Source organism: Oryctolagus cuniculus, chromosome 18 (genome assembly GCF_051225735.1).
Source record: "Oryctolagus cuniculus isolate XC-2025 breed Fujian yellow rabbit chromosome 18, ASM5122573v1, whole genome shotgun sequence".
Classification (NCBI taxonomy): domain Eukaryota; kingdom Metazoa; phylum Chordata; class Mammalia; order Lagomorpha; family Leporidae; genus Oryctolagus; species Oryctolagus cuniculus.
In genome coordinates this window covers 73,371,061-73,398,006 of record NC_142884.1, presented here as the reverse complement: position 1 = coordinate 73,398,006, position 26,946 = coordinate 73,371,061, and the positions used below count along the sequence as shown (strand labels likewise).

At 53.6% G+C, this 26,946-nt stretch overlaps 2 protein-coding genes across 5 annotated transcripts in view; one reads left to right on the top strand and one right to left on the bottom strand.

The window, feature by feature from the left end:
* Positions 1-3,403, bottom strand: part of BCO1 (beta-carotene oxygenase 1) — an 83,878-nt gene extending 80,475 nt beyond the window's left edge. For 2 of the 4 annotated variants that reach the window (XM_089318836.1, XM_089318834.1), the window contains exon 1: positions 3,235-3,403. The gene's annotated coding sequence lies outside the window, so the exon portion shown is untranslated. The remainder of the gene's footprint in view (positions 1-3,234) is intronic. The other 2 variants (XM_089318833.1, XM_089318832.1) reach the window with 1 other exon arrangement.
* Positions 1-26,946, top strand: part of LOC100357827 (polycystin-1-like protein 2) — a 100,651-nt gene that overhangs the window by 35,660 nt on the left and 38,045 nt on the right. Inside the window, exons 11-25 of the mRNA XM_089318838.1 lie at positions 1,965-2,172; positions 2,721-2,841; positions 3,397-3,538; positions 4,478-4,654; positions 6,238-6,383; positions 7,054-7,251; positions 8,436-8,567; positions 10,601-10,783; positions 12,201-12,325; positions 13,323-13,449; positions 15,083-15,214; positions 17,574-17,796; positions 18,307-18,500; positions 22,540-22,770; positions 24,303-24,404. Coding sequence (XP_089174964.1) covers positions 1,965-2,172; positions 2,721-2,841; positions 3,397-3,538; positions 4,478-4,654; positions 6,238-6,383; positions 7,054-7,251; positions 8,436-8,567; positions 10,601-10,783; positions 12,201-12,325; positions 13,323-13,449; positions 15,083-15,214; positions 17,574-17,796; positions 18,307-18,500; positions 22,540-22,770; positions 24,303-24,404 — 2,441 coding nt within the window. The remainder of the gene's footprint in view (positions 1-1,964; positions 2,173-2,720; positions 2,842-3,396; positions 3,539-4,477; positions 4,655-6,237; positions 6,384-7,053; positions 7,252-8,435; positions 8,568-10,600; positions 10,784-12,200; positions 12,326-13,322; positions 13,450-15,082; positions 15,215-17,573; positions 17,797-18,306; positions 18,501-22,539; positions 22,771-24,302; positions 24,405-26,946) is intronic.

The following is a 26,946-nucleotide window of genomic DNA, read 5'->3' as shown; positions in this document are numbered from 1 at the left end:
GCACTTTGTGTAGCTTGCGCCTGCCATGGCATGGCAAGTGCCATGGAAATGGGAGGAAGCCAACCATGGGGGCAGGGTGGCCCTGAGCTTGGGAGACAAGGGATTATAGAGAATTCTTTTAAAAATAAGACAACTTTAAAAGTCAGCCTGCTTTTTTATGATCATCATGTGCTGGCAATTCCAACAATGCATGCTATCAAATGCACCACTCTGGGGTGGCTTCCTCCCTTCCCCCACCCTGTCATCTATCACTGGGGTGAGCAGAAGAGGCTAGGGGCCGGGCACTTTCCAGTGACCAAGACGGCAGCCCTGCTGCTCATCTTTTAGAAACAGGTGTCCTGCTTGTTATAGGGATACATCCTGGCTACACACACAACTTTGGGAAATAAAATGTCATACACACAAAAAAGTCATACACACTGTACTGTTATCCTTTTTTCTAGTTTATTTATTTGAAAGGTAGAGAGGGAGAAAGAAAATGAGCTGGAGCAGGGCCTAGCCAGAGCCAGGAACTCTCTCCTGGTTTCTCACACTGAGTGGCAGGGGCCCAAGCACTTGGGCCATCATCCACTGCTTCCCAGACACACTAAAGGCAGCTGAATAGGAAGTGGAGGAGCTGGGACTTGAACCTGCACTCTGATATGGGATGCACACGTCTCCAGTAGAGGATTTACCAGCTGCACCACAATACCTCCCCCTCCCTTTTTTTTTTTTTTTCATTTGAACACTATGAGAGTACTTTTAAAAGTTCATGGGAAAATGGTATTAAAAGATGATACACATTTTTCATTAACTTGTTGAAAATCCCTCATATATGCTGCATATTTTATTGTCACGGTGCATTTCTGATTTTCATGACTGCTGCATAATAGACCATTGGGGATGTATGATCTTTCATTTATCTGTGTTGTCTTCCTGGATACTTAAGTTTGTTTGCCTTCATAAACAATACTGTCATGAACATCCTTACAGTTCAATCTTTATTTCTATCTGTGGTTACTTTCACAAATAAATTTCCAGAGAGAGTGTGTCAAAAGTCATACAAAATTTCAGGGCTTGTGACATTAACTGCTGCATGGTGATGACATATTTCTGAATATTAGTTCTTATTATCTGAATACAGAGAACACAAGAGTAGAGTTTAGGGCTGGGCATTTTACACTGCAGTTAAGGCGTCACTTAGTAGGAAGCCTACAATCCCATATCAGAGTGGCTGGGCTGAAGTCCCAGCTCTGCTTCAGATCCCAGTGTCCTGCTAATGCACACCCTGGGGGTCAGCAACTGGTGGACACGACATGGGTGCCTGCCACCCACATGCGAGACCCAGATTCAGTTTCCAGTTCCTGGCTTCAGCCCAGCCTGGCCCAGCTCCAACTGGTGTAGGCACTTGGGGAATGAACTAGCAGATAGGAGATCAGTCTCTCTCCACCACCCTTCAGGACTTCTTTTTCCCTCTCTCTGCCTTTCAAATACATAAAAATAGGAATAATTTGTTTTAAAAAAGCTGTGTTTAGGTGACTGAGCTGATGGGCCTGACTCCTGACACACCTTGGAGGTGGTAAGGAGTGAGGTGTTGGTGGATAAATATCAACTAATAGAGTTGTAGAAATCTGTGGAGCTGCTAACATAAGCAGGGGACGACCCTGTAGTAGCCCACATGGACACAGGGCCCTAGACAGAGAGGCAGTGGCACCAGGCTGAGAAGCCGCATGGAGCTCTCTCCTGCTACAAGGCCGCCCCAGCACCAGTGCCAGTCACCAGCCAAGCCCCGCTGCAGGTTTTCCCTGAGCAGCAACCTGCCCCCAGGCATCCTCTCCCAGCACTCCTTAGAAATCAAGATCTCTGTTTATAGCTCCTGTTGGTATTTCTGACCCCTGTCCTCTAAAGCTCCTGAACCAGAAGGTAGCCACACGCGCAAAACTTGGGTTCCTGATGAGAATGGTGTTTGCCCGTCTCCCTTGCAGGGCACTGCTGGGCTCAGTGGAGAGACTGCATGAAGAAGCGCCTGCTCCATGTGGACCGGAGGGAGCTGGTGGTCCCGCCGCCCTGCCTGCCACCACCTGGCTCAGCTGTCACCCTACACCTGGCCATCCAGAGGGGCCAGGAGGTGGAGCACGAGGTGGAGCAGTGCCTCTACGTGTCTGCTCCCCCGGAGCTAAGGCCTCGGATCAGGTGGGGCACAGGACACAGTCCTCTGGGGTTACTGCCATTTGCAGGATGGGCAGAGCAGCCCCATCTCTGTGACTGCAGGGCTCCTCCCTGGGGGTCAGTGATGATGCAGAAAGGAATGAAGGGAGAGAGCTTGCTCCTGGGCCCCTGTCCCAGAGAAGATTCCCCTCTGGTGCTGGGCTCAGCAAAGATGTGAAGGGGTACGGGGGTAGTGGAGAGGGAACAGAGCGAGCAAAGGGGACAGGCAGAGTAACCAAGAAGTGAGGGCATCCCAGAGGATGAAGGAGAAGAGGCGCAGGAAGGAGGTGGAAGCGTGGGCAGGGCCTAGAAGTGAGTAGGACGGGAACTTAGGGCACAGCTCACACCCTGGTCACGGCCAAGGCTACGTCCCAGCTTCGGCTGGAGCAGGAGTAGTGGCTTTTACTCCATCTTCCGTTTAGGAGAAGGACACGTCCTGCCCTCTCACAAGACTTAGAGGAACAGGCAGATGGCCAGGCAGTGGTCCCCATGCCCGAGGGAGATTCCTCACTCTGTCCTCTGCCCCCTCGCAGCTGCGAGCACAACTGTGGGCCAGTGGATGCCAACGATGACCTTCTGCTCAGGGTCACCATGGGAGACGACGCCCCGGTGGCCACGTTCAGCTGGTATTTAGACCGCACCTCGTCGGAGCAGGTGAGGACATGGGCAGCCACTCAGAATCAGAAACCTTCCCCCTTGAGGGCCCAGCCATGTCACGTGCCCAGTATTGAGCCAGGGACAGGTCAGCTCCCCTCTGAGCTGTGCCCTGGGGGTGGGTATTGGGGTCCTGCCACAGAGGAAGGGAGCAGGGGCCATAGGGAGCCACTGCAGCTGACGCTGTTGGTAGCCCAGCCGAGTCCCCCAACCCCCATGAGTGGCCGTTGACCAACAACCAATGGACATGTCAGTCTGGGAGCCCAGACGCCTTGCTCCTGTGTCAGCAGAGTTCTGTGGTGTGACATACACTCCAGGGCTCCCCACAGGAGGCTAGATGCCTCTCCAACCCACCTCTTTGCCTTCCCTCGCTCCCCTAATGAGGCCGCTCACCTCTCACACACACCTTAAAGAGCCTGGAGATGTGCTGTTCTGGCCGACCTACAGGGAAGCAGGTGTCGCCTTCCTGTCGCTTGTCTGTCAGTCCATCTGGAAGGCCGGCTAAGGGGTCGGCAGCCCGGTCCTGCTGAGGCCCTGGGCCATGTTCTCTTTCAGGCCAAGCCCCTCCCCACCGCCTGCAGACTGCGAGGATTTTGGCCGAGGTCCTTAACCCTCCTTCAGAGCAACACCTCCACGCTACAGCTCAACAGCTCAGCCCTGCAAACCTGGGGAGACGTCATCCGGGTCAGAGCCACAGGTGGGAGCCGAGACATTGTGTGGGGACAGGGGCAGCCCTGGCCTGACTCCCACTCCTTCCACTCTCGACCAGGGAGACTGTAGGCACAGGGGTTATGCTCTCTGTGCCTCTCATGGGGTATAACACACACCAGCCACAGAACTGTTATTAACGCAGGATGAGGAACACCGGGGCAGAGGCCCACACCTGCTCCTCCTGCAGGGCTGACTCAGTGCTTCTCATTCACTGCAAGCCCTGCTTTTGGGGAAGGATTGCCTCTCTGTCCCAGAGTGGCCCTAGGCCACCCCCCACCATGATAACTGACTAGTTCAGTTCACTCCTAGGTCCACCCCAAACCTTCTGAGTCTCTGCCACAGGATTAACTATAACTGATGGAGATTCTCTTTATTCCTGGCTCTTCCAGGCACCCATGGCTCTTGAAAACCCAGGTGATATGGGTGCTGTGCGGGTCACCTGTGGGCTCACCCCAGGGTTGGAGGGGCCTAGAAAGATAAGTTTATTTTGGTGCAAAAATTTTTGAAACCCATGCATATGAGGGGTCTTCAGAAAGTTCGTGGGAAATATACAGTATTTTAAAAATTTTCCACCAAATTAAACTTTTAATTCCATTTCCCACTAAGTTTTTTAAGTACCCCCATACTCCCTCCTCAGGACGTTATTCTTAGCCCTGTGTTGCAGTTGAGGAACTGACTCTCAAAAAGGTCAAGTGTGAGGTGAAGGCAGACCTGGGATTCAGGCTGGACTCTGATTCTTTTCTTTGTCACTTTCTCAGAGACCTGGGGGCCCTCTGCATGGGGGGGGGGTGTGGTATTGAATATGCAGATGTCTGGGCCTGCCTCAGAGCTCCCAGAGAGGTCTGAGGCTCCGGGGCGGGCTAAGGGCCTGGGAATCTGCATTGAGCAAACAGCTCGCCCAGCTTGACCTGCCTTCTCACCCCAGCACTGAGCAGGAGCTCCTATGGGGAGGACACCTACGTGATCAGCACTCTGCCTGCCCCCGGGGTGCCCGCCTGTGCCATCGTCCCAGAGGAGGGCACCGTTCTGACAAGCTTCGCGATCCTCTGCAATGCCTCCGTAGCCCGGGGCCACCTGGAGTACTGCTTCTGCCTGGAATCAGGTACCGGCTGAGGACTCTGCTCTCCTCAGCTCCTGGGCATGTCCCAGCCTCTCTGGAGCTGCAGAGAATGTGTTCTAGGCATGGGCGAGGGTCCAGGATGGGGGCTCCCCAGCCCTCACACCCCAGACAGGAGAGGCAGGTCCCAGCAGCTCCTCCACAGCTGGAAGCCAGCTGAGGGACGTTGTAAGGGTGAAAGAGGCGAGGCTGCCTAGCAGGGTCGTATGGGCCACTGCAAGACAGCATCCCTCAGAAGTCTGGAGCTGCCCAGGGAGATGGAGATGGGTCTGGTTCATAGAGCCTTCAACAATTTGATGGGCCCTGCTTTGCCAGGAATGGGCAGTATCAAAAGTGGAAACCATGAAAGACCACATTCACACAGCACAAAACCCTGCAGTCTCCCCCACATACACACACATCCCGTCGCTGTAACAACACACAGCCCAGGAGAGCACTGGGGCAGAGGCGGGAGGCGGGGCAGCAGCCCGCATGGCGTTTATTCTCCTGTGTGGTGGTGGCAAGGACCCGGAGGGCTCGTGGGAGTCTCTCCCTCCTCCTATAGGCTTGGGCGTGCGGTGACCCTCACACAGGCTCTGATGGGTTCTGGCCCGATCAGAACTCTCCTCCAAACCTCGGCACCGGGGGTGCTGCCGAGAGTCCCAGGATCCAGCCTCAGACCCCACCAGGACTGGACACCTTGACCAGAGCAGGGAGGACGGAAGCTGTTCTGAGACCCGAGGGAGTGCAGTTGTCGTGGGGCACCCTGTGAAGGAGATGTGGAGAGGAGGTAGGAGCCTGGCAGGAAAAGGCTGAGGCAGAGTGAGCAGTGAGCAGCTTCCACTTCAGACCTGCAGGGCCCAGGGGGAGAGGCTGCGGCAGCTGGCTTAACTCCAGCTGGCCATTTCGTCTTCAGTAACCCCACCCCAGGCCAGCCCAAAGCGCTCGTGTGACCACAGAAAACTGAGTTTTCACTGCAGATCAGTACCTGCAGCATCGTCTGCACACTCCAATCACAGATGGCTTCCGCTTAAAGATGCACAAGATAGTCACTCACTCATTCATTAATTCTCACAGAGATGGACTGAGTGGCAGGCTCTGTGCTGTGCGCCTGCCCTTGACCCCGTGGAGCAGTCTAGAAACAGAGACAACTGGTAAACGAAGACAGAGATGCCAGGGCTGTGATTTAGCCAGAGCAGCCTGGGAAGGGCTTTGCAGGAACCTGGCTGTGTTTCAAGTGGATTTTTCAGTTGTTTTTGTTGTTGCCCTGTATTTTCCTTCTCCTCCCCCCACCCTGTCTTTTTCTTCTTTTGGAAACTCGTTTTTGCTTTTTTTAATTTGCAAATGTGGGGAAGAGGATTCTCTCTTCAATTTTCCATGGATTTTAGTAAAATTATTCTGAAGTTCCAGCCCGGCCTGTTACTTAGGGAGGACAGTGGGTCAGGCCCTGTAACTGTCTTCTCACCAAGAGTTTGGAAGCCCCCAGTGCCTGCCACACCTTGAAGAGCCAACCTGGCTCTACCTGTGTGGGCTGCAATCTGCCTGAGGCATGGAGATGCCGCCTCACCGCTTGGTTTCCATTTTGCCAGGTTCCTGTCTCCACTGTGGCCCTGACCCCACCCTCTCATCGGTGTATCTGCCACTTGGAAAAGAAGACAATGGCTTTGTGCTGACAGTGGTCATTTCTGTCACCAATCAGGCGGGGGAGAGACAACAGACACGTGCCACGGTTAAGGTGGGTGGTGACAGTGACCACTGTTTCCTGACAGAGGAAACTTCTCAACCCAGAAAGATGCCTGAGTGGAAGAAAAGCAAAGCCATGGCCAGATACACCAGTGAGTCATTCAAGAAACACTTGTAGAGCAATCTACTACGTGCCTAGTCCTGGAGCTACAGCCAAGGATACAAGGGACACAGTTTTTACCTTCAGACCCTGCGACTCAGTAGCTAGAGTAGGAGTAGGGAGCGAGGCTTGGGAGGAGGACTTGGGCAGAGCAGGAAGACCTGCCCTGATTAGTGTCACATCTTCAGAGAACCCAGGAAAAGAGGACCAAGATCAGCCAACAGCAACTCCAGGCAGAACCTGGATAAAACCCCGGGCAAACGCCATGGGGCAGAGAGCAAGCAAACATAGACAGGGCTGAGAACAAGCTGAGAAGGGCAGTGAGGAGGGCGGCCACGGATCACCCAGGGCACAGTTTTGGTGGGGGCGGCCACGGATCACCCAAGGCATGGTTTTGGTGGCCATGGGGTCCTGGTGCCGACAGGTCCAGCGGCCCCCGGCCTCTGGATGCTCTGTGCCAGGTCCAAGGCTTCTAGTCCCCTCTGGCTCACGGAGAAGACCCCTGAGTTCAGGCAGCAGGGTCTTGAGTATATTTCTGAGCATATTTCTGCTTCCCCATCAGGTGGGTCTCCGAGACACACGTGTAGAGGAAGACATGGCTTTCCCGGCTGCTGTGTCAGAGAGAATCACCGCCACTCTCCAAGAGGAGGGCGCCCCCGAGCAGCTTCTCCAGCTGGCCAAGTCCGTGTCCTCTGTGCTGAACCACGAGGGCCAGGGCCAGGGCTCTGGGCAGCTGCTGAGCAGGGACGCCAGACAGAAGGTGCTGAGGCAGGCTCCCCTCCTGCTCTTCCCCTGGGCCCCGGGGTCTGCCTGCCGCTGTGGAAGAAGGGGGGAAGGGGGAACGGGGCAGGCGTGTGGATGGTGGTGAAGCCTTTAGTGTCTCCCAAGTGCTCAAGATCATCATCCTCACAGTGAGTGACACACAGAAAATGCCTGCTTTGTTGATAACCTGCTTCCTCTGCTCATCCACACCCCGACACAGGCTTCTGGGGCTGGAAGGAATTTAGAGGATGTCAGTCCAGCCTCTTCCTATTCTTGGAAAAGATTTATTTATTTGAAGGGGGAGGAGAGGAGAGAGAAAGAGATTGACCTTCCATTCACTCCCTCAAATGGCCACAATGGCTGAGGCTGGCCCAGGCCAAAGCCAGGAGCCTAGAGCTCCATCTGGGTCTCCCACATGGGTGGCAGGGGCCCAAGCACTTGAGTCATCTGCTGTTGCTTTCCCTGGTGCATTAACAGGGAGCTGGATCTCAAGTGGAGCAGCTGGGGATGGAGCCAGCACTCGGATGCAGGATGCCCGCAATGCAGGTGGCAGCTTAGCTCACTGTGCCACAATATCAGCTCCTGGCCTTTTCCTAGTAAAGATGACGAAACCAGGACTCAGAGGGGGAAAAGTGACCTGGCCTAGGTCAAGGGTGCCTGGGCAAGGCTGTGAGAGGGCTGGGGGCTCTCGGGAAGAATCACCTCCTGCTTTTCCAGCGTTTAGAGGCCACCTGCCTTCCTTGACCCTTGGCCCCTTGCTCCATATTCCAAGTCCCCTCCTATTCTCCTCTCCCCAGCCTCTAACTACCCTCACAGACCAGCCTCTGACTCTGACCCTCATGCCTCCGTCTTACAAAGATGCTTGGATTACATGGTGCGTTATGCTGGCCTCACCTCGTTAATCCAGGACAATCTCCCCATCTCAGGATCCTTACCACAATGAAATCTGCAAAGTGGTTTTACCACCTGCATAGCCACAGTTTGGGGGGATTAAGACAGGGGCATCTTCGGGAGGCCATGACCCTGCTTCCCATGCATCCTTTGAGGCAAATGGATACCTGCGGAGCTTGGGAAAACCCCAGAAGAGCCCAGGCACTCCTCTGACCCAAATCTTTCTGCGATGACTTCCCCGAGACACTGAAATTACATTTCCTCTCTCTGCCTTTCTCCCCCTATGCCAAGGTCAGAGAGAGTGTGCTGAGGTCACTGTCCACGGTCACGGCCAGCCTGGAGGACATGCAGAGGGTGCAGGGGCTGACTGAGGCGCTGAGAGAGGTGACCCACCATAGTGAGGAGCTCACACCTGCAGCCCAGGTGAGTAGTTCCCAGCCACTGAGCCAGGCCACAGGTTATGCAGCTCCCAGTGGGTGGGTGACAGCCTAGCTGGGCTTGGATCAAAGCGCCACACAGTCAGAGACCAATGCCAAGTACCTCTGCCACCTTTGTTCCAAGGGTCCTGTGTGGGTGGTACAGGGAAGGTGCCCTTCCAGCTGCCCCGTGTCTCCTGCTAAATGTGACAGCCTCTCTGCCCACACCCCCTCACTCCCCCAACCCCTGGAGAGCAACTCCGGGGAGTGACTGAATCTAATTAATCCTCTGTAGCCAAGTATGTGTCCAGACCTTCCCATGCACACCCTACCCCCTCCTCCAATTCAGTGCATCCCGGCCTGGTCTTCAGCTGCCAGCTCCTGCCTTTGTTTCTCTGGGGGTCTTCTCTGACCCCCAGGGGTCATTCTACCTGCCTAATTGATCCAGTGCTCAGTGACAAATGGGGCTGCAGTACATATACCCCAGCTCCTAAGCAGGATTGAGCCCTAGAAAAAGACCTGATCCTTCTCTCTGTGTTGGCTTCTTGCCCCTCCCTTACTCTCTCCCCCACTCCCTGCCAATGTTTCCTGGAATCACCTCCAAATAAACAACTTTCTCTCAAATCCTTGACTCGACCTCTGCTTCTTGGAGAACTCAAATTACAACACTGCATTCGTAGGGGTACGGTGGCAAGGATTAGAAAGGGAAGCCATAATGACAGGAGGAGGGGAGAACTGCCCTCTATCCACACCCCCAGGCTGGCAGGAGGTTATACCCCTCAAGTCCTCCCATCAGAAGCCAGGGACCACGGCGCTGTTGATGACATCTCTGTTGTACCCACTTGTTCACCTGTTTCACCTGCAGACATACTGCCTGTACCTGTATATACCCTCACCTCAGTCCTTCCATTTCTTTATTCATTCATGCAACAAATGCTTCCTGGATGTCCTGTATGTGCCAGGCACTGTGCAGCTCATGGAGAGCTCAGCAGGAAATCACTCAGACAGTCTCTGCCCTCAGGGAACTTTCAGACAACTGGGGCAGCCACACATTAAACAAATAATGTCACAAGTACATATATGCTCACAAAGTTGGAGTCAGTGCTGTGTCCATCCACCCTACATCCATCTGTTTGTATTAGTTAACCTTTCATCACTCTAATAAATACCTGAGAGAAGCAACTTAGCAAGAAAGAAAATGTTTGTTCCCACTCAATGGTTTTGGAGATTCACAGTCCAAGGTCGGCAGCCCCGTTGGTCAGGTGTTGATGAGGGCCAAGGGTGGCAGAATGCGTATGGAGGAAGAACAGGGAGGTGAGACAGGAAGCACAGTCCTCTCTGTGGTAACTCCTGATGAAGCCACCATGAGTTGGTCGTAGAGCTTGACCCTAGCAATCTAACCCAGTCTAATCACTTCCCAAAAGCCCTACCATCATTGCTTTAATTCAATTACATTTCTACCCTCGCAGTACCATCAACATAGACTCTGGAGTTTAAATATCTCTGTCAGCTGGGGAGTTCATGTTCAAAGTGTAGCACTATTCATCCACTCTCCACCCACCCACCCAGCTACCCTCCATTCATCCATCCACTTATCCATCTACCCACATACCCGCCATTCACCCATCCACCTATCCATCCTCCACTCACCCATCTGTTCACCTACCCTTCAGTCCATCCATCCTCCATTCACCTGTCCACCCGTCCATTCATCCACCTGCCCATCCATCCCTCCAATCAGAAATGCTATCGAATCCCTACTATGTGCAGGGCACTGTACAAGGCACTCTGGAATGGACTCAGAGATGGCCAGACTGCCCTCTGGAAGGCAATTAGAACTTTGTAATGGGGGTGGGGGTGGGGGGACTCTGACCTCAAGTCAGGGATGCAGGCAGCCTGTGTGACGGCTCTGGCCCGGTCTTCTTTGGCATGAGTCCCTGCCCTGCTCCCCTACACTGCAGCCCCTGTCCCTTGACTGAGACAGGCACTCCCAATCCCAGGCAGGGCTCACACTCTTTTTCCTTCTTTGGGCAAATCTAGCGGGAGGCCAGCTGGGCTCTGCAACAGGCCACTGAGGCCCTGTTGATGGTGAGTGCCAAGGCCCATCCTGAGGACCAGAGGCGCCAGGCAGCCATCCAGGACTTGTTTCAGGTGGTGGGCAGTGTTCTGGAAGCTTCCCTGAGCAACAGACCAGAAGAGACCACAGCATTCACCAGCAGCCAGGTCAGTGTCCCAGATGCAGACCCCACCCCATCCCCACCCCCACCCCCACTTCTCAGTGTTTCCAGGTGGATCTTTGTCTCATCTTGTAGGCGAGGAAACTGAGGCACAGAGGCTAAAGTGTTGCCTGGAGAGCTGGAAAAAGTTTCTGAGAACAGAGCTTCCGGAGGCAGTGTGGTAGAGCAGGTAGCTCGTGCCCTGGAACGAGTCAGCTTGAGTTCAAACCCCGCTGCTGTCACTTGCGAGCCTGTGTCTTGGGCAGGTCACACAACTTTCCTAGCCCCACGTTCTGATCTGCAAAGTGGCACTTTCTGCCTCATCCCAGATCAGCCAGCAGTCAGAGGGGTCTCACATACCCCCTTCAAGGCTGGGTACCCCTGTTTCACTCAGCCAGGAACACAGAACATTGTTAGAAAAGAGGTGGCCACAAGAGCAGCACAGTCCCAAGCAGCCCCAGCACCCCAGTGGGGCCCAAGGACGCGGCATCCTGGGACAACATCATGGTGGAGCCCAAACCCACTTCTAGCTGCCACTTTATCACAGGGCCACTGTCTATTTGGGAAGAACTAAGGACACACGGGATTGAAGACATGGGGGTGCACACTCACATAGTCACATGGTTACATGTGGCCACATTCACCCACTTGTACCCTCCCACAAGCACATTCACACACTTAATCATAGACACTCCCATACAAACTCACAACACACTCAGATGCACGCACATGCAATCACAGGCACACCCTTGCACACTCACACTGTGCCCTGATTGCACACTTCAGAGTCACCTACACACATTCATACATGCTCAACACTCATGCTCCCGACCTCAACTCACATTCACATTCATACATACACACTTTCATGCACTCAAGTTCACCCACATGCACACACAGTCATACACTCACAGTTACACACACACACACACACACACACTAATTGTGCCCGGAAAGCAGCTCTGAGCAAACACCCACCCTTCCTGCGTCCTCACAGCAGCCCTGGCAATCCCAGCGATGCATCTTACCTGGGGCTTTGGACGGGGTGGGGAGCAGAGTCCAGGGCAGGTGACGCCTGCAGAGCGGCCTTGCCTGGCCATTTCCCCTGGAATCAGACGTGGGCCAAGACAGGACATCAGCTCAGGGCACAGACCCAGCTGTGACCCTCATCAGCATAGCATCTCTGGTCACCCGTCCTCCGTGCCGCCATTTCCCTGTCTGCCAAGGGTGATAATGCAGACCCACCCCATGTGTTTGTTGTGAGGATGACAAGGTTGGCAAGAGGCAGGCGTCTGACTTTGCAAGTGCCCGCTCTTCACGCTCCCACCAGGGCTGTGTTCCGCCTCACACCCCTGATCCCCCTGAAGGCCCCACGTTGGCCTCGTGTCAGCACCCACAGCATTGTTTCCTGTCTCCCTTTCCAGGCTGCCACAGTGCCCGAGCTGCTCGGAGTCGCAGAGCATGTGCAGACTGCCCTCCTGCTGGGGACACTGCCTGGGGGCCTTCCCGCCACGCTGGCCACCCGCTCCATCTCCGTGTACACAAACAGGTAACTGGCTGCGTGGGTGCACCCAAGGAGGCTCCTCCCCCAGCCTCGCTCATCCACAGCACATCCCGTAACTCTGGGACAGGCAGAGCCCAGGCGCCTACTGTGGGGATCAGAGAAGGAAAGAGACCTAAAGCTGGGAAGGACTGCCCACCCGGGGAAGTCCCCCGCCACACACACAAACACAACATGATGGCAGTTTACACAGAATAGTCGAAAGCCAAGCCAAGTGTCAGAGCCACCTGCAAGAATCCTGAGTGACAGACAGTGTCACAGCTGTGCAGAGGCTGAGTGACCGGAAGCATCCCACTGCATGCCATGCCCTGGCGTGTTTGCCCAGCCCACTGCTCCATGGGCCTGAGGATTCAAGACACACTGGCCAGGGGACTTTTCCTCGCAGAGGGCTTCTCCCTGGCTGAGCACTGACCCAGCACCTAGAGATGTCATCCTCCCACCACCCCTCCACCTGACCACCAGGGGCTAGACTGTGCTGCAGGCACTGTGGGACCCCCTCTCCACCCCCATCCCAAGTCTCAGTCCCTGGCTCCTCATGCCAGGGTTGCCCTCTGCAGCCCTCGGGCAGTTTTCCAAAGTGGCATCTTGATCAGAACTAGGCTCTGAAAGCAGGTCCCCACACTCATCAGATAGGACAGGGTCAAAGGCCAGAGAAGGTGGGGCCGTGACACCAGAGGTCGAGTGGACAGAGAGCAGCCTGGAGAAATGTCTCCGCCCAAGCTCACTTATTCACTCAGCACCTGCTGAGCGGGCAGCTGTCCCTGTGGTGTCTGGATAATCCAGATATGCAACTGTTTGAGCAGAAGTAGCACTGAGGGCAGTGGATGCCCTGTGCTGCCCTGGAGGTTCCGTGAGGACAGAGCATTTTCCAGCTTTGTTCACCGCTGTACCCCCTCTGATGGCAAAGCCAGGACTCCCTGTAGTGCGGGGGTACAGCTCTTCCTCCAGCTCTGACTTTCTTCTCTCTGTCTTATCCCATGGCCAGAATACAGGCACAGAGTTGGCGAGGCTCCTCCATGCACATCGCTGCTGCTGGCTCTGCGACCTTCACCCTGCCTGCCACCTTGTCCCTCGGCTCTGCAGAGGACAGCCAGGAGCCTGTGGACATCAGGGTAACAGCAGTGATCACCTCTGCAGGGACAGCCCTTCACAGTTTGCAAAGTGCTGTCCCATGTATTTGCTCGTTTCTGCTGATAGCACCTCTGCTGACCACATGGTACTACTGTGCCCATTTTACAGATTAGGTTCAGTGACTTAGCCAAAGCCACAGTTAAGTGGCACTCCTGACATCCAAACCTGTCCTCTTCATACTGAGTCGCAAAACCTCTCCAGCAGTCTTGAATCTACTGGGCAGTAGATGGAAAGCTCTTTCCATCAGTTCCATGACCAGGAAATGGCAAACTCAGGCTCTTTCCACCCTCAGATAAAGGCACTTTTTTTATTTATTTATTTATTTATTTTTTTTTTTTTTTTTGACAGACAGAGTGGACAGTGAGAGAGAGAGACAGAGAGAAAGGTCTTCCTTTGCCGTTGGTTCACCCTCCAATGGCCGCCGCGGCCGGCGCGCTGCGGCCGGCGCACCGCGCTGATCCGATGGCAGGAGCCAGGAGCCAGGTGCTTTTCCTGGTCTCCCATGGGGTGCAGGGCCCAAGCACCTGGGCCATCCTCCACTGCACTCCCTGGCCACAGCAGAGGGCTGGCCTGGAAGAGGGGCAACCGGGACAGAATCCGGCGCCCCGACCGGGACTAGAACCCGGTGTGCCGGCGCCGCTAGGCGGAGGATTAGCCTAGTGAGCCGCGGCGCCGGCAGAGGCACTTTTTTTAAAAAAGATGTATTTACTTATGTGAAAGGCAGAGTTAGAGAGGCATAGGCAGAGAGAGAAAGAAGGAGATGCAGAGAGAGGTCTTCCATCCACTGATTCACTCTCCCAATGGCCACAACAGGTAGGGCTGGGCCTGTCCAAAGCCAGGAGCCAGGAGTTTCTTCCAGGTCTCCCAAATGGGTGCAGGGGTCCAAGGACTTGGACCATCTTCTACTGCTTTCCCAGGCCATAGCAAAGAGCTAGATCAGAAGTGGAGCAGCCGGGTCTTGAACCGGTGAAAGGATTATTTTGACTATTGATTCCTTGAGCCCAAATAAAAGTGACAAGCATCTTTCTCTTGGAGACTTAAGGTCAGACCTCAGCACCCATGGGGAATTCATTCCAGGACTCTCCCAGACACCACAGCCCCAGGTGCTCAGGGGCCTGTGTTTGCACATGGCCTGCCATGTACTTTAAGTCCTCTTGAAGACACTCATAACGCCTGATGTGGAGTAAAGGACATGTGAATAGTTGTTACATGCTATTCTTCATGGAACAATGACAAGAAAAAACTCCCATGTTCAGTGTAGATGCAGTTTTTTCCAAGTGTTCTCCATCAGCAGTTGGTTGCGTCCATCCATGTGGAGACCGCGGTATGGAGGCCAACCACATCGGCTCGCTGCACAGAGACATTTGCACAGTTGCATGATCCTGTAGGTGCTCAGCCAAAGCAAGGCTGACTTGGGTTCCCCAGGGCCCACTCTCTGAGGCCCAAGGGTGGACACACCAGAAAAACCAGCAGCAGCTGAAGGCCTGTCCCACCCTCCTTCTAGCAAGGCTCCTCACCCGGCCCTCTTAGGACCTGCCATTCATCTGGGCACCTGTCCACTTCCAGCCCCAAGGGGTCCAGGGGTCCGGCTGACACTCCCTGATCTTGTTGCAGATGATGAGTTTCCCAAAGAACCCTTTCCCAGCCGGGAGCCGCTTTGACGTCAGTGGAAGCATTGGTGGCCTCCGTCTGACCCGCGCCGACGGACAGCTCATCCCTGTGAGGGACCTGTCGGAGAATATCGAGGTAGTGTTAGAGTCCACTGCCCGAAAAACGTCACCAAGAGACATCTCTTATGCAAACAGCAAGGGGAAGTTTTATTGATTATCCAGCATGCTGGGGCTGTCTGACCATACATGAACAGAGCAGCCCCGAATAACCAAAGGTTAGGGTTTATAAAGGCAAAAACCGCAAAACCGGGAAGGGGGGAATACATGGTTGCTATGCACGGTTGCTATACACAGTTGCTAAAATCAAAAGAGAGTACATAAAATCAAAAGAGAGTATATGGTTACTGGGGTCAACATAACCTAAAACCTAAGTGAAATTAATATTTATCATAATCTTGACAATACCAGTTACAATATTACAATCAGCAATTAGGACTTGACATTAATGTAAGACACAGACAAATCACATCTTCATTATTAGCCCAGGTAACCCAGGTGTAACCTTTCTACTTTTAAGCTTGAGCAATCATGCTAGGGGGTTTTTGTGTGTTGCCAAGGGTGATGTAGTGCACTGCTATTGTCCGACTATTTGAGATCATAGTTTCAGACCAGAGTCTCACGGTGGGGGGTGCTGTCTCAGAATGGAGTCTCAAGTGCTCCAAAATGGAGTCCCTACTGCCAAGGTGCTACTCTGTCTTATTTTTTTTACAGCTGTACCAGCAAGGTTTAAACCTGTAAGCTTAAGCTTAACTTTTTACACCTGCACATATACAATTTTAACTCTTCAGTAGCAGTCGAGTGTTGTCAGAAGTCGGGGTGCTTCTGGCCTCCTTTTCAAGTTGGTTGTACAACAGTCAGTCATGAAATGGCCCTGACTCTGCCTTACACATTGCATTTCATGTAGAACTATACATGTGTCAGTCTAACCAATCTCTGGGTGCTTAACTGAGAAGCTTTCCTTGTTATAAATCTGTCAGTTGGACTTTTTAAAATTTTTTTGACAGGCAGAGTGGACAGTGAGAGAGAAAGACAGACAGAAAGGTCTTCCTTTGCCGTTGGTTCACCTTCCAATGGCCGCTGCGGCCAGCGCGCTGCGGCCAGCGCGCCGCGCTGATCCGATGGCAGGAGCCAGGTGCTTCTCCTGGTCTCCCATGGGTGCAGGGCCCAAGCACTTGGGCCATCCTCCACTGCACTCCCTGGCCACAGCAGAGAGCTGGCCTGGAAGAGGGGCAACTGGGACAGAATCCGGCGCCCCGACCGGGACTAGAACCCAGTGTGCTGGCGCCGCAAGGCGGAGGATTAGCCTAGTGAGCCGCGGTGCCAGCCCAGTTGAACTTTTAATCATCTTCATTGTGTAAACCAACCCATGATGTAGCCTCTAAATGTGCAGTTGGATTTTCTCTCTATAATTCTTAAAAAAAAAAAAAAAAAAAAAAAAAAAAGATGTATTTATTTGGAATGCAGAGTTAAGGAAAAAGGGAGAGAGATCTTCCATTTGCTGGTTTCCTCCCCAAACGGCTGCCATGGTTGGGTCTGGGCTAGGCTGAAGCCAAGAGCCTGGAGCTCCATCCTGGTGTTCTGCTTGGGTGGCAGGGGCCCAAATACTTGCGCCATCATCTGCTGCCCTCCTAGTCACATTAATGGGGAACTGGATTGGAAGTGGAGCATCAGGGACTCCAACTGGTGCTCATATGGCCACAGCCAGTGGCTTAACCTACTATGCCAAATTGTCAGCCCCAGATTTTCCTTTAAAATTAAGCAAAAACAGAGGGAAGAATGAGGGGGGCAGGGAAAGACAAGGTATTTTCATTTTTTAAAAAAACTAAGCTAGGACATGAGCTCACAAGTGTTTTCATGGCTTTAATGAGTGTTCTAGCCTTCTCCAATTTTCTCTTCAAGGACCGACTCAGTGACAGCTTCCGCTGCTGTCTAAGTCCTCATCCTGGAGCTGATGAATGTCTCCTTAAATGCAAAAAGAGATTTTGCAGCTGTGATTGAATCGAGGGTCTGCAGGTGGTCCTGGATGATCCAATGGCCTGTTGCAGTCACAAGGGTCCTTATAAGAGGGAGGCAGAGAGTGACCACGGAAGAAGGTGATTTGATGCCAGAAGCAAGAAGTTAGAGTGGTGTGAGGGAGGGGCCATGAGCCGAGGACTGCAGGTGGCCCCAAAACAGGGAGAGGCAAGGAAGCAGGTTCTCCCAGGGCTTCCAGAAGGAGCCGTCCCTGCTGATGTTAGCCCTCTGACCTGGCTCTGGACTCCTGGATTCCAGAGCCACCCAGTGAGAGGGTGTCATTTATAGAGGCCACAGGCAAGCAACACAGGAGCAAAGCTCAGCTCCCTGCACTTGTCTTGCACGGCTCTCGGCAGCAGCTGGACACTGCCCAGTGGCATCTGCATCCTGGCACACCTCTGACTTGATTGTTCCGATGACAGATCCTGCTGCCCCGGCTTTCTGAAGGACACGGTGAGCCGACTGTGTTGAGCCTGACCAGCCCTGGGGCCTTGTGGGTGAACATGACCTCAGGGAAGGCGGCCCTGGGGATCCAGCTGCACTGGCGTCCTGGCATCCCACTCACACTCAGCCTGGGCTACGGCTTCCACCCCAACACGACCAATTATGATGTCCAAACTCGCCTCCCGGCAACACCTGCTCCAGGTAGCCCTGTTCCCCGGGCTCTGTCTTGAGCTGCTTCCTGGGGTGTGACCCGCTTCAAACTTGAGAATCAGAAGCCATAGGAAGAAAATCAAAGGAAAAAGCCACCTGCCACATGCAGTCGCTTCTTTTTGTTGGTGTTACTAGCACTAATGTTTGCCAATCTTATTTGAGCACCTGCTGTATGCACGCCCTGACAAAGCTGATAAGCACTTAGGGAACTGACCCCATTCTGGTCTTCACAGCCCTCGAGGGTAGGAAGTGTTGAAATCCCCACTTTCCAGATGAGAAGACAGAGGTTAAGAAACAGCCCGAGATCACAGACCCATTACGGGGTAGAATCCATCTTTGAGCCCTGTCTGTCTGGGGTGCTCTGCATGCTGACCAAGTCATGGCACTTCCATGCTCCTGGGTCCCGGGGGAGAGGGCACTCCCAGCACGTCGGGAGTCTGCTTCCCTGCTCAGCCACCCCAGTCCCCTTTTCCCAGCTGACCTGGTGCCTGCTCCCTGCAGAGGAGCCGTTCACGTGGATCCTGGGCCCTGAGGACCTGCGCTTCGGAGAAGGCGTCTACTGTTTGACTGTGGCCCCCGAGTCGGACCTGGAGCTGGCCCCCCGTGGGAACCTCACAGTCGGCATCACTACCTTCCTCTCCCACTGTGTGTTCTGGGATGAGGTCCAGGAAACTTGGGACAACTCTGGGTGCCAGGTAAGGAGAGGGATGAGAACGGGAAGTCAGGGCAGCGTGGTTGGTTGTGACCGGTTCCTGTGGAGTCAGCATCTGTGTCACTTAAAGGGCCTTTGCATATGCTGTTCCCTGTGCCTGGAACATCCCTCCTGCCCCTGCCCCCGCCTTAGCAACACTTCCAACTCGCTCAGATTTCCAGCTGTAAACCCCAGAGCACACATGCCCCCTGCACAGCACCGACCTCTCTACAGAACGCTTACATGATGGCTGCTCTTGGGCACACTGAGGGCCCTCGAGGTGGGGACTGTGTGCTTTGTTGCTACTGGAGCCCACAATAATTCCACGAGTGGACGAATGGCTAGGAAGCCCTGCGGACTCCAGTGGCTGAGGAGGCCAGGGCGTCACTGCCGAGGAGGTAAACTCACCGTGGGTCTGTCATGCTAGGATGGGTGCAGCATTCTCTGCTGGATTTGTGCTTTCTTTATAAGCCCGCACCATGGTCTCCAGGGTAGCTGTCTTCCCCCATTTTACAGGTGGTAAAACAAAGGCTCAGGAAGCTAACTTGTCCCAAATCCCACACCTAGTAAGATGGGGAGCTGGAACTTGAAGCCAGGTCTGTTTTGTCTCTAAAACACAACCGCCATGCTAGGTGCTACCTCTGCAGAGCCTGGTGCTGTCCTGCTGAGCCCTGGGATGCCTCTTGGCTCTGTCCCTTGCAATCAAACCCATCTCAGGTCAGCTCAGCTCTGCCCCTAAGGAGCCAAGGCCTACGGCAGCGTCCTGCAGGCAGACATTGGCCTGGAGGTCATCAGAGCCCACTCTAGGGCATCACTGTCCCTTCCCCTTCCTTGCCTTTGCCAAGTGCCATCTCTTTCCAACACCCTTCTTATACCCCCCACTTGTAAAACTTCTGCTCCCCTCTAGTAAAACTCTCCTGCTCTTCTCAGGGAGCTCCCACACATCTGGGGGCTGGGGTCTCCCTCCATTGGATTTGTTCTACATTTCCCCCTCCCTCTCCCTCCTCCTGCACCAGCCTCCACTTGGAATTGAAGTCTCTCTCCCATCTGTCTCCTCCTAGCCCATTTATTTATTTTACACATCTTCACCACGTGCCTGGTGATTGGGACGGAGCACTGAGAAAACCCAGTGTGCTCTCAGCCTAGCAGAGGACCAGACAGGAAGCAAATGGCACACAATGGTCCCAAGGCACTGGGAGAAGCCAGGTTCCAGCAGAGCCAGAGGAGGAAGAGACTCAGAACTAGCTCCCTCTGTGTTCACTTCTGTAGTTGCCTCTGTTGTCTGGTCAGGTCAAGCCCTGGCTTCCGGCTGCCACACACAGGGAACTCCCCCAGGTGCTGGGAAGACTCACCTGGGTGTATGGAGGCATCCAGGAGAGAGCGAGTTCCCCACAACTTGCAGCACGAGCCTTTGTACCTCGGGAACAAAAACCCTGGGTGTGTGGTCTCCCTGTCCTGCTCCCCTCTCCCGGAAGCCCTCTTATTCCTGGGCTCCTGGCACAGAATGCCCCCAAGGTCTACTCAACAAGTGTCAGGGTGGCGTCAGGCTGTTCATCCCACTTTGTCAAATGGTGGCCAAGTCGCCCCACCTCTCTGAGCCTCCTCATCCCACCATGGGGATACAGGATGGCTACCACAGAGAATACAGGGGGGTCTTGGATGAGGGGGATGAAGTACTTAGCCTGGAGCCTGGCAAGTGGGTACTCTTTAGGCTAAAACCATGCACCTATGAATGCAGACATATGTAAGTGGGGGACGTGCAGAGCTCATAGGCAGGAATGCATCAGGGACCAAAATCTCTGGTTAGCCCAGACTTGTGCACTGTATACTCATCACAGTGCAGGTACAGGTGCAGGTACAGATACACTATGGACACATAGAAATTGCATCCACAAGTAAATAAAGTCATCTGGCCTAGATGGAAAACCACCACTCCCTTCCCTACACAGCAAGTCCCAGGTCTCTGGACCACATATTCTTATCTAAGAGCAAAGTAGGAATTATTACAAGGAGTCTGAGAATCCATATTCTTGCATATATTTTTTTCTCTCCAAGGATGCTGAAGGCACAACTACTGTCATGGTGGATCCACAGGTTAATTCTCAATATTCAGAGGCCCCCTCAGGCTACAAAAGGTGGGGAAAGCCACTGAAGCTCATCACTGTGCGAGTCCAGGAAGGCACAGGTGTTGGGTCTACATCCAGATTGGCCTGAGCCCCAGCACTCGGTCTTGTTACGGGCACCTACTTAGGTCTCTTGTCTGAACCAGCCCTACTCTTCCAGGCATGCCTGGTGTTCCAGGAAGCTCCCCAGCTGTGTAATGAACCACTGGCACCATGCCCGGGGGTGGAGTGGGGGGAATGGATGTGTATGTGCGTGTGTTTGTGCTTGTGCGTGTATGTGGTGGGGGGAGCCTTGCTGAACAGCTCAATAAGGTAAACAGTTACCTGCTGGGACATGACTGGGCTCCCTGAGGTTCTTCCCCAGCAGGTGCTAGACCAGAGAACTTTCCAGAATTCTCAGAATTTCTTTGCTGCTCCATCCATCCTTACTGCCTTGAAGTGGACCCTGGAATGAAAAGGCAATGCTGGGTTATGGGATTGAATTAAATCTCCTTTACCCACCAAATGTCCCTGGGAGACGACTGCTGGCTTGCTTCAGGGCTTGGGGATGGCCTGCCTGACCACACGGGGGTAAAGCAAGGCATAGGTAGAGGTTCTGGTCCTGGTCCACCAGTCTCTCCTGTCCCAGTGCATCCCCCTCCTGGTGTTGAGACACCAGACTGGGGTTTCAATCATTAATTTATGAGGCAGACACACACAGAGAGAATAGAGAGAAATCTCGCATTTGCTGGTTCCTTCCCTAAATGGCTACTACAGCCAGGGCTGAGCCAGGGCTAGAGCCAGGAGCTAGGAACTCCATCCAGGTCTCCCACATGGGTGTCAGGGACCCAACCACTTTAGCTGCCACCTGCTGTCTCTCAGGGTGTACATTCCCATGAAGCTGGGATTAGAAATGCAGCTGAGACTCAAACACAGGTAGTCTAATCTTGGATGCTGGCATCTTTTTTTAAGATTTATTTTATTTATTTGAAAGACAGAGTTATAAAGAAAAAGAGAGAGGTCTTCCATCCACTGGTTCACTCCCCAGATGGCTGCAATGGCTGCAGCATGGCCGATCTAAAGCCGGGAGCCAGGAGCTTCCTCCAAGTCTCCCCTGTGGGTGCAGGGACCCAAGAACTTGGGCCATTTTCCACTGCTTTCCCAGGCCATAGCAGAGAGTTGGATCATAAGTGGAGCAGCCAGGACTCGAACTGGTGCCCATATGGGATGCTGGTGCTGCAGGCTGGGGCTTTAACCTTCTGCACCACAGCGCTGGCCCCTGGAAGCCGGCATCTTGACCACCAGGCCAAATGGTCACTCCCAGTTTAGGATTTAAACACTCGTTCTTCTCTTTTTACCCCTGTGACTCCCCAGATGGTATTTTGCTCTTTGGTATAAGTTGACTAACATCCCAGTTTGCCTGTTACTGAGGGAATTTCTGGCACTCAGGACTTGCTGTTTGAAAAACGGGGAAGTCCCAGGCAAACTGAGATGGGCTGGTTGCCATGGGCGTCCTCTGGCATCTGGCCCATTGCAGGGCACAGAGTTAGCGTCACACAAATGCTTGCCCTGTGAGTGGGCCTTAGGCATGCAATGGACACATTGAGTCTAGGGTGATGCATGATTCAGGAGTAGAACCAACAGGACCCCAGCATTACTCTGCACACTTCTCTAAAACTGGCGAGGCCAACCACCAAGATACACAGAGGTGCCCACTAAGAACAATGGGTAGGATGTTGGCTAGAAATAACTTCCTCTGCATTTTAAAATTCATGCTTAATTAAATGAAAAAGCTCAAAGGGGCCCCCTGCCAAGGCTGGCCTCGCAGCAACCTCCCAGCGCACCGCAGGGCAGCGCAGCCAATGTCACTCTCCTGCCTTGGGCTCAGGGAGCTGGGACGAGCCCCAGATCATTTCCACCCTGGCTTCTCTGGAGTTGCAGGTGGGGCCGCGGACCACTCCTTCTCAGACCCACTGCCTCTGTGACCACCTCACCTTCTTCGGAAGCACGTTCCTAGTGATGCCCAATGCCGTTGACGTTGGCCAGACTGCCGAGCTCTTTGCCACCTTTGAGGACAACCCGGTGGTGGTGACCACTGTGGGCTGCCTGTGTGTGATCTACGTGTTGGTGGTGATCTGGGCGAGGAGGAAGGACGTGCAGGATCAGGCCAAGGTGAGCTTGCATGGCCAAGGGGGTGGGGAAGAGAGGACCATTGGAAGTCCCCTTGCAGGGGCTGCAGGGACCAGAGCCAGGGTGGGCAGCGGAGAGGCCAGCTGCCAGTTCAGGCCTGGACCCTGGACCCTGGGACTTGTCTCAGGCAAAATGTCTCTTTTCATATAATTATCAGGAGGCTTGTGCCACTGACCACTTTCCAAGAACTTACTATAGGACAGGAGTTATCCCACTTAATAGGGCTCACAGCAGCCCTTGGGGACCAGTCCAGGGGTGCCCAAAACCACCCTCAGGCTCAGTAATCAGCTGGAAGGACTCACAGAGCTCGGGAAGGCAGTCAGCCTCGTGGTTATAGTTATGGTCCTCAAAAGGACGCAGGTTAAATCCAGCAAAGGAAAGAGGAGAGACCTGGAGCAAGCCTCTGGCTATCTCCCAGTGGAGTTGCTTAATCCTCTAGCCACAGTGAGTGACAGCTCACAGGACCAGCATCTGACTGGGCCTCATCACCCAAGTGCGGCTTGCAAGGTGTGGCGCACCTGCCTGTCTTCCAGTGCCTCAGTCTCCTGGCTCCCCAGTATGCCTGGGGCTCTCACCATAAGTCAGCAAGGCCCAAGGTCCCAGGTCTACAGACTTTCAACACATGGGATATTCCCAGGGCTTAGAGGCTACCCCCCAGGACCTAGCCAGCAGCCAGGATTTCCCAGGCACATGCGGGATTTGGACCCCCATGCTTGCTGAGTTTTCCCTTTCCTGCACAGTACTTCTGAAGTCTTAAATAGGAGGCAGCCCAGGATGCAGAGGGCCACTGACTGGCCTCAGGCCCTCTAGACAGAGCAGGAATTCAATGCCAGGTGTGCCTGAGCATATGACCACTCTGAAACGAGATCAAGTTACAGGTTGTCTGTCACTGCAGGTTTTGATTTTTCTGAAACATGCCCCATGACTGACACATAGTAGGCCTTCAGCAAGTGCCTAGGAAAGTTGGAGGGAACACATACACACATGCCAGGCTGCACAGCCATAGAGCCCTGACATGCCCGCCCTCCCTCACCCTACCTCTCAGGATGTCAACATGGGGTGAGGCTGGGGAAGGCCTTGGATGCCGCAGAGCCTCAGCCAGACTTTGGCTCTTTGGGAGCCCCTGACCAACCCCTGCCAACTGACATTATCCCAGCACTTCATTCCTTCCAGCTCCCTCGTAAGCACTGTCTGGTTACGGATCTTAATCCAGGTCAACAGTGTTTGTGTGGCTCGCCACGTCCATCATCAAACACTCTTGGCTTAACACCAAGTCTATTTCCAACATAATAGCAGGGTCATATTTAACAGACAATGCATTTGTGCTTTTGTCAATAGTTTTTATCCGAAATGCTGCTTTTTTTAAAGAGCAGTTTTCACCAACAAAATGAATAGGTCGCATATATAATTTTGCTTTTGCCCTTTAATTGTCTTAAATGCCCAGCTCGTTCTCAGCTGGTGTGATGGGTGAACCCACTGAGCAGGGCCCTCCCTAATGCTGTCCCTCTGTCCAGGTCAAGGTCACAGTGCTGGAGGACAACGATCCCTTTGCCCAGTACCACTACCTGGTGACAGTCTACACGGGACATCGGCGAGGGGCAGCCACGTCCTCGAAGGTATCTGTGCAACACCATTTGGTTGATCAGCACACTCCCCCTCCCCCCACAGCGAAGCACTGCTCTGCCACTGGGGACTCACTTAGTGGATTCTGTGCTGTTCAAGTTTTTTTTTTTTTAATTATTATTTATTTTGAAAGATGGAGTTACAGAGAGAGGTAGAGACCGAGAGAGAGGTCTTCCATCCAATGGTTCACTCCCCAGATGGCCGCAATGGCTGGAGCTGCGCCGATCAGAAACCAGGAGCCAGAAGCTTGTTCCAGGTATCCCACATGAGTGCAGGGGCCCAAGGACTTGGGCCATCTTCTACTGCTTTCCCAGGCCATAGCAGAGAGCTGGATTGGAAGTGGAGCAGCCGGGACTCGAACCAGCATCCATATGGGATGCCGGTGCATTAGGCCAGAGTGTTTGTTTGTTTGTTTCTTTTGGACAGGCAGAGTGGACAGTGAGAGAGAGAGAGAGAGAGAGAAAAAAGTCTTCCTTTACTGTTGGTGCACCCTCCAATGGCCGCTGCGGCCGGCGCTGTGGCCGGCGTACCACGTTGATCCGAAGCCTAGGAGCCAGGTGCTTCTCCTGGTCTCCCATGCGGGTGCAGGGCCCAAGCACTTGGGCCATCCTCCACTGCACTCCCGGGCCACAGCAGAGAGCTGGCCTGGAAGAGGGGCAACCGGGACAGAATCCGGTGCCCCAACCGGGACTAGAACCCGGTGTGCCAGCGCCGCAGGCAGAGGATTACTATTGAGCCGCGGCGCCAGCCTAGGCCAGGGTGTTAACCCGCTGCGCCACAGCGCCGGCTCCAATGCTGTTCAAGTTTTATTTCTCTTTTGGTTTTTGTGTTTTAGGGAGTCTTTTCATCAAACAAAAGATGACTGTAATCTCAGTATCACTGAGGTAAAGGGAGAGCAGTTCAAAGAGGATTAAGGCCAGTCTCGTGCCCGTCGGTCATCTCTCTTCTCACCAAAGAGTATCACACACATTTAGAGCACTGCCCATAGCAGGTGTGCTCACAGGTACAGCAGAACCGTCAGTAAGCTCTTGATATTGAAAAATGGGGACAACAGAATTGATAAGAGAGGGAGGGAAGAAAAAGACCATTTGAAAACAAAGAGTCCTGGCTGGCACCGGGGCTCACTTGGCTAATCCTCAGCCTGCGGCGCCGGCACACCGGGTTCTAGTCCCGGTTGGGGTGCCGGGTTCTGTCCTGGTTGCTCCTCTTCCAGGCCAGCTCTCTGCTGTGACCCGGGAAGGCAGTGGAGGATGGCCCAAGTGCTTGGGCCCTGCATCCGCATGGGAGACCAAGAGGAAGCACCTGGCTCCTGGCTTCGGATCAGCGCAGCACACCAGTGGCTGGCCATGGTGGCCATTTGGGGGGTGAACCAACCAAAAAAGGAAGACCTGTCTCTCTGTCTCTCTCTCTCTCACTGTCTAACTCTGCCTGTCCAAAGAAAGAAAGAAAGAGAGACCATTTGAAAACAGTCTTGAGTTAGATTTTCAAGTGGACTGATGCGCAGAATCTGGCTAAGAAGTCAGGCAACACCATCTGTGCTTAAACAGGTTGACCAGATGGACTGAAGGCAATACTTCAGTTCTTTTTGGACCCTTTGAGATCCATGAACATTTCACTGTGGAGGACATCTCTATAGTATCTCGTGCGTGCCACGTCCCTCATCAGGATACACGAGAGTTGTCCCTTACAGCAGCCTCCCTTACTGAAGCCAAGGGTTCCATGGAACACAGTTTGAGAACCATATGTGTTTTTACCAGTCCAGAAGAAAATTCCATTGTTATCCAAAACAACATCAGGCTTCACAAGAGCAGGGCATTCGTCTGTTCCTTTTTTATTATGTTACTTACACATGTTCTTTTTTAATTGAACATTTTAATTTAATTATCACTGTGTCATAGGCCCTAGGCACCTGCTAACCCAGAGTAAGTCCTTGGTAACCATTTGTTGAATAAACGCAGGTATCACTTTCCTCATCCAATGCAACACTCCACTCACTCCCATTTGACACTGAAGAGCCAATGACGACAGGAAAGGAGTGGGACACTGATCCCAGCCTTGCCGTCACATTTCACTTGATCTTGAGAGGTTCTCAGCCAGGGCCAGTGTTAACACCCCCGCGGACAGTTGGCCAAGGTGCAGGCATATCTGGAGGTCACAAGATGGGGCAGGTGGTACCTTTGGCATATGGCAGGTCGAGCCCAGAAATGCCAGGAAAACAGCCCCAGTGCATGGGACAGCCCTGCCCACCAAGAATGACCTGGTCATTCAGCATCAGCAGTGGAGCTGGAGAAATCCTGCTAGGAGCTGACGCTGGAACAAGGATTTGAGCACAAGGGTTGATCCGAGACGGGACCCCTGGAAACCCTGCAGGAGAGTAGGGAAGCCAGACAGGGACAGGAAGGTGCAGCAGAGTGAACGTGATCAAACCAGTAGCTCCCGGGAGCTCAACAGCAGAAACGAGAGCCTTGAAGCCGTCCAGGCTGAGGGGTGAGGGAGCCGCGGTAGGTATCCGCCGCTGGCTGAGAACAGCTGGCT